The sequence below is a fragment of the Bison bison genome, unplaced genomic scaffold (assembly GCF_000754665.1).
Source record: "Bison bison bison isolate TAMUID 2011002044 unplaced genomic scaffold, Bison_UMD1.0 scf7180017864182, whole genome shotgun sequence".
Lineage (NCBI taxonomy): Eukaryota > Metazoa > Chordata > Mammalia > Artiodactyla > Bovidae > Bison > Bison bison.
This window is the reverse complement of record NW_011494754.1, coordinates 356831-363915: the sequence shown is the minus strand read 5'-3', so window position 1 is coordinate 363915 and position 7085 is coordinate 356831. Positions and strand designations below refer to the sequence as shown.

General features: G+C 38.7%; 1 protein-coding gene across 15 annotated transcripts in view; it reads right to left on the bottom strand.

The window, feature by feature from the left end:
* SLC17A1 (solute carrier family 17 (organic anion transporter), member 1) overlaps positions 1-7085 on the bottom strand; it is a 240445-nt gene that overhangs the window by 211458 nt on the left and 21902 nt on the right. For all 15 annotated transcript variants that reach the window (XM_010843484.1, XM_010843485.1, XM_010843471.1 and 12 more), the window contains 3 exons: positions 6645-6777; positions 6412-6559; positions 1252-1342 (listed from right to left, as the gene is read on the bottom strand). In XM_010843484.1, coding sequence (XP_010841786.1) covers positions 1252-1342; positions 6412-6559; positions 6645-6777 — 372 coding nt within the window. The remainder of the gene's footprint in view (positions 1-1251; positions 1343-6411; positions 6560-6644; positions 6778-7085) is intronic.

The window sequence follows — 7085 nt, the reverse complement described above, 5'->3', positions numbered from 1 at the left end:
ATGTATGGATGTGAGAGTTGGACTGTGAAGAAGGCTGAGCGCCGAAGAATTGAAGCTTTTGAACTGTGGTGTTGGAGAAGACTCTTGAGAGTCCCTTGGACTGCAAGGAGATCCAACCAGTCCATTCTGAAGGAGATCAGCCCTGGGATTTCTTTGGAGGGAATGATGCTGAAGCTGAAACTCCAGTACTTTGGCCACCTCATGCAGAGAGTTGACTCATTGGAAAAGACTCTGATGCTGGGAGGGATTGGGGGCAGGAGGAGAAGGGGACGACAGAGGATGAGATGGCTGGATGGCATCACTGACTCAATGGACATGAGTCTGGGTGGATTCCGGGAGTTGGTGATGGACAGGGAGGCCTGGCGTGCTGCGATTCATGGGGTCGCAAAGAGTTGGACACGACTGAGCGACTGAACTGAATCACCAGAGTGACTACAGTGATTTTGCCCTCAGGCAACCAGCTCTGGGAAATGAGTTTCTTTACATGATACTATCAATTTATACAATGTTCATTCAGAATTGCCCATTTATTTATCATCTCTGTTGCCTCATTTCTTTTTCATATCTCTAATCTACCATTTGGGATAATTTTATTTTTCCCTAAAAAAAACTACCTTTAGCTTTTTTTCCTCAGTGCTAGCCTACTTTTGATGAATTCTCTGTTGTTTTTTTTTTTTTGAAAATGGATGCATTTAAACTCCATTTTTTATGGCATTTTTTTTTTTTTTTTTGATGGACTGTAGAACTCTGGACTAGTAGTTATCTTCCTTCAACACCAGAAAAGGCATTTTAAGTATTTTTAAAAGGAGAATTTCAGGTAACTTTGTCCTTGGAAACAGAAGCCAGCCTTCATAGAATTGTTTTGTTTGGTCATTTAAACTTGTCTTTGTTCCTGATTTTTCATTCCTTTCCTGATAAAACCATGTCTTATTACTTGTATTACCACTGACCAAGTCAACTAACTATTTTGATCAAGGCACACATTAATTGTTAAAAAGCACAGAAGTCCACCTCTGTTTCAATAACCAACAGTTAAAGTTACCAGCATAATTAGTTGACATATTACAAGAAAGAAATTGTATCATCTGTGAATTTGGAGGCAATGCCTGATTTGACCAAGTTTAATATGACACAGAATCTCATACCTCACCTCTAGATGATGTCTCCTCTGCAATTTTTTATACGCATTACCTTCTTTTTCTGTACGGTTAATATTTGAAAAGTAACTATCCATGTCTTGATGTTCCTTACCTCACTAAGGATGATTCCAGTCACAGTGGAAGCAATGAGTCCTCCTGTTAGTCCAATTACATTTGTAATTCCTCTAAGAAATCCATAATATCTATACAAAAATGAATGACAATACACAAATGTAAAGTAATACAAACGCTACAGGAAAAAACCATAATGTATTGAGAGTTTAAGAGAGAGAACTGTTGACTTCCTAAATTTCCCATTCCCACTATTCAAATTCCATTAAAATGTCTGAAAAAGTATATGGATATATAAGTAACTTTCTGGTTGCACTACAGAGTCAGAAAGCTTGTAAACAGTAAAGAATATTAATATATTGAGAAAATGAAAGCATACTAAGAGTGAAAGCCAGCTAGTTGTGAAATCTATGAGAAATTCCAAAAGTGATGTGTGTTGGTAATAGGAACTGGTTTGGGATTAAGACAAAATTGAAGGGTTCTGTTCACCTGGCCTCTTCTCACCATCCCAGAACTACTGGTCCCGGTGACTGTTCCCAGGCAAGGAGCAATGATTACTCAGGCAAGGAAACCAGAAACTTGTTTATAAGCAACTGTGATTGGCCAATCCTGAGTGCCAAAACCAACCTCAGCAGAAAATGAGCACTGCAGAAAGCAGGGGGAGCCACAGGGAGTAACACACAAAGTAGGGGTCAAATCTATCAGTCATCAAGAACAAGGAAGTGCCTTTTGGAGAACAGAATCTGTCTAAACAAGAAACTAGTTCACTCCAGGACAGGGAGTCTGTGACTTTCCTGCCCAACACATTTCACCACCAAAGATTGTATGTTTTCAATTCTTCCCCTTTGTGAGAGTGAGGGCTTTTTGTCTTTTACTTCCTTGGGTCTATTCCAATCTTTCTCTACCTTTACATGTTGAGTATTGGGGTGGGGGGTGGGTGGGGAGTGTATAATTTATTTATGGGTTCCTGATCAAAGAAGTGTCACATTTGGGCCTAGAGTCCCTGGGGTATGCTTTTGCTCTGGTCCCTCTTGCTCCAGTCCAAGAATTTCACGTGAAATGCACCCCTGGCCATCCCTCTTAAGGTTGGAACTACAATAGTATTTGATTGTCTTTGAACCCCTGGCTTTTGTTTTTGATTAATGAAACATTCTTGGCAAGTGGACTTAGAGTCCCTGGATTGTGGAGGTGTATGTAGTCACAGGGTGGAAATTTGAGTAGTCTCTTTTTGAGGGGAGCTGGAGAGTGTCTTTTAATATGTGAGGAAGAACATTTATGGTTATGAGCAGCCACAGGTACAGATAGGGCAGAAACAACCAATTGTCTCCAGTATTCATTGCTTCCTTTTTTATTTTAGCAATAGAATCCCTGGGTTTAGGGCCACTTCTGCCTTTGGGAGCCTCTGTCACTTTTGCCTTCAAAAAAGGCAAAATTTATAATATTTAAATATTTATAATATTTATTATAATTTATAATACATATAATATTGTTTACAATATTCTGTTGCTTTATTATGGGCTAAAACTACAACGAACCCTTTTTCATTTCTTATATTGATAATTTTTTCTTGATCTTATTTTATTAATTTTAAAAGAAGCAACTTTGATATTGTTGGCTTTACGTATCATTTTGGGGGTTTTTTTGGTCCTCATCTTCATAATTTCTTTCCTTCTACTTTCTTTGGGTTTAATTTGCTATTTTTTTTCCATACCTACTTGAGACACAAACATAGTTACTGATTTTAAGACTTAATTGTCTGTCAATATATAAGTTTAAAGCTATACATTTCTCTCTGGGTATGATTTTTAAATGCACCCCACATGCTTATCAATGATATGTCACATATCTTTGTAATTTAAAGTATTTTCTAATTTCAAATGTGATTTCTCCTTTGACCTAAACATTAATTTCAAAGAATGGGAGTTATCTACCGTTTGCTTTTGATAGCAACCCTAATTTCACTGTGATTAAAGAATGTATTCTGAGTGATTACAGTCATTTAATCTTAGTTCAGTTTGCTTTATGATTCAGCAGTTCCCAGTGTCAAGAGTCCTGAGTGCCATGACAGTTCTTCTGAAAATCATTACACGTCCACAATATGGAGTGGTTCACCAACCTGAGATTGACAAGGTGAGAGCTTTTTATGCTCCATTCCTCATACCATCCAAACCTCAAATGGTAGGTATTTGATATGGGCAATGAAAACAGTCTTGAGATTGTTTTAATGCTGGACAATTCCCTGGACAGAAATTAGCTCTAAAATTGCTCAGTCATGTCCAACTCTTTGTGACCCCATGGATAGCCTGCCAGGCTCCTCTGTCCTTGGGGATTCTCTGGGCAAGACTACTGGAGTGGGTTGCCATACCCTCCTCCAGGGGATCTTCCCAACCCAGGGATCAAACCCAGGTCTCCCTCATTGCAGGCAAATTCTTTACCAGCTGAGCTATCAGGAAAGCCCTGAGATTGTTTTAATGCTGGATGATGCCCTGGACAGGAGTTAGCTCTAAAATTGCTTCTTCTTCAGCTGTAACATCACATGGTAAAAGCATTTTGAAGTATAAATAGCTGTTGAAACAGACTTTCAATTTAATTGATTTTACATTTGGTTTAATAATGGTTCAGTAGAACCAGAACAAGATTCAGATGTCTAAATGAGAGAGTCATTTCCTAGGCAGGTTGATAAGGAGTCTAGGGGTCCCCAAAGAGAGAGGGGTCTGGAATTCTCAAGGAGGAAGAAAGGACAAACCTTTTTTCTTTCTCCACATTCCTTAGGATTATATACCAATGATGTATCCTGCCTAAGGACAGTCTTTGGATTCAACCTTCTGTTATCTTAAAATGTTAATTATGGGAGTAGACCTGGTCTTTACAAGGATGTATCTTGCCTGAGGACAGTGTTATCTTAAAATGTAAATTATGGGAGTAGGTCTGATGAGGTCTTTACAACCTCCAGACATTCTTTGGATTCATTAGAGAGTATATAACTTCATTGTCAACACTAGCAAGCGGGTACTCTTTCTGCCCCCTTCTGATGCCTATGTCAGAAGCTTTCTCTATCTCCTTTATACTTCAATAAAACTTTACTACACAAAAGCTCTGAGCGATCAAGCCTCGTCTCTGGCCCCGGATTGAATTCTTCTCCTCCGGGGGCCAAGAATCCCGGTGTATTCGCGTGATTCAACAACAACCTTTCATAAACTATACTTTAGTCTCACATGGAGGGAAATTCGCCTGCAATGTGGGAGACCTGGGTTTGATCCCTGGGTTGGGAAGATCCCCAAAGGACAAAGGATGGTATGGCAACCCACTCCAGTGCATGACCCATCCATCAGTCAAAAATAATTAAAAGCAATTAAAAAACATTTTGGAGCCTCCCTTTAAGAATGTCAAGGGGATGACAGTGCCTTCTTAATGCATCACATAGCATCTTTAGAATCCTCTGTGCTTTTCTACTCTTGCTACCCACCAAAGAGATGGTCACTACATTTCCAGGTCCACTCTATCTTACTCTATTTCCCCAACAATATTCTCATGGAACCACATCTGTGTCTCTTCTTCCTTACAGACCTTCTTTCTTGCCATCTGGGTTCTACTCAAACAAATGTAATCATTTGCCCATTTCTCAGTTCTAGCAAAGATCAAATTCCCCTAAAAGGACAATTTAGTAATTTATCCTCTAAGGGAACTCTTTTTAATAGGCAAGGGAGGTATATGACTAGGAACATTAGGAATAAGTTTCATTTAACTCATTAATTAAAAAGTTTAAGAATTGTTTGTGACACAACGTATTATGTCAATATGTTTGTGACATAATGTATTAATACATATGCCCTAAATATTAATGATGATCTAGCTTAAGAGGCTAATAATATTTCCAAATTGTATATTAGTCTATCTTCTGTGACCTTAGAAAATCACCTGGCTAACATGGAATTTGGACCCAGTGGAATGATGCAACGCAGGTCAAGTTCTGTGATATCCAAGCCATTGCTGGCCAAGATATTTCCCATCCTACTGACCAGGTACTAGTGAATAACATTAGGGAGGCATTGACTACATCTAGGCAGCTCTGGAGGCAGGTAATTCTAGGTACTAATCCTCCTATTTATTACTAATCATGTAACTTTACATACATTCATTTTCCTGGTCTTTGGTTTCTTTTCTCATACTTTGTGGACAATATTATCTTACAGTGGGGCATGTCACATAAAAAATAATAAATGGTTGTTCTTGCTGATTAGTCACCAAGTCATGTCCAACTCTTTTGCGACCCCATGGACTTGCAGCCTGCCCGGCTCCTCTGTCCATGGGATTTCCTAGCTAAGAATATTGGAGTGGATTGCCATTTCTTACTCCAGAGGATCTTCCTGACTTGGAGATTGAACACCCATCTCCTGCATTGGCAGGCAGATTCTTTACTACTGAGCCAACAGGGAAGGCCCCAAAAATGGTAGCTATTTATAATTTTCTTAATCTAATTGTAGATACATTTTTATTTTACCTGTTTCTCAGAGTGCATATAGCCCAACTGGCATTGTGTATTCTGTATCAAATAATCCTTTTATGTCTTTATATAATTTCAAGTAGTCAGAAAACTTTCAGGCATTTTCAAGGAGGGTCTCAAAAATAAATAAATGCATACATGTCTTTGTTACTTTGGCCTTCACCTAGTATAGATCTGATGGACAAGATTCTTTACAGAATTGTGACAAATTAGAATATTCTTGGTTGATTTTTTCCTCTCTATCCCAGGCCGCAGATTTATAAAACTTCAGAGAATTCTGTTCATATTGGATCTATGTTCTCCAGAAAGTGCCAGCCCTGGACAGTGTCCCCTGGAGTTGTGCAAACAACAGAACTGCTTCCATTAGTTGCACTTATTGTATCTAAAAAGGGTATATAGCACAGTAAAAAGAGGAAAAGTTTTTTGCCAACTGGATCTGGATTAAAATCCTAGGTAACATCCAAGCCAGTGGTGAGATCTTAGGCTGATAATCAAGTATCTGAACGTCAGTGTCCTTAGTTGCAAAATAAATATTACTAACTGTTGGTTGAGGAGTGATAATATATACTTTTTAAGTCTGACCTATATTGATGCTTCTTCAGAACGTCTGGCCTGTTGACCATCAATTCCAAAATAGTTGAAATCTTAAAACATCTTTATGAACTTAGATACAAGAAAGAGATTTTAAAAACCTACCTGGGAGCGATATCCAAGACATTTATGATTATTCCGCCCATAGCAAAGCTTCCTGTTGAATTAGCAAGTATCAGGAAAATTATAGTGGCATAGTAGCTGGAACTCAGGTAAAGCAGGCAGAGGCTGAAGAGGGAAGGCAGGAGAAGTCCTGTGGAATGATTCAGACAACAGTCAGGTGCATGCCAAAGATGGGGGATACCCCAAAATACTTGAACGTTTTGGCTATTTCTTACCTAGCGAGGTGAAGAGTTTCCGGATGGTGACTAGACTGAAAGTATTCCTTGTCTGGAAGATGTCTGCCATATAACCTGCTAGGACAGCAAAAATCCAGGCAAACAAATGGGGGAGGGAAGACAGCAGCCCATTCTGAGGAGGAAATGTTATTGTGAGTGAATATGAGAAATGGAATAATCCCTATACTGAAATTCAGTATTGAAAATTTGTATTGTCACACAGGAAACAATCAACATGCAACCCCAGAATTATTTCACACTACCCAAGAGAAAGAGAAAAATAGTTTTGAGGTCAGAAACAGACATCACAATCTGCTTAGTTTTCTATTGTATTATCATGGGACCTGAAAGTTCTAGATGGTAGAGAGGAAAACTAAGTTGGGAATGGGAAATGCTGTCCCTGAGGAAAATAACAAATAATAATGATAATAGAAGACATGT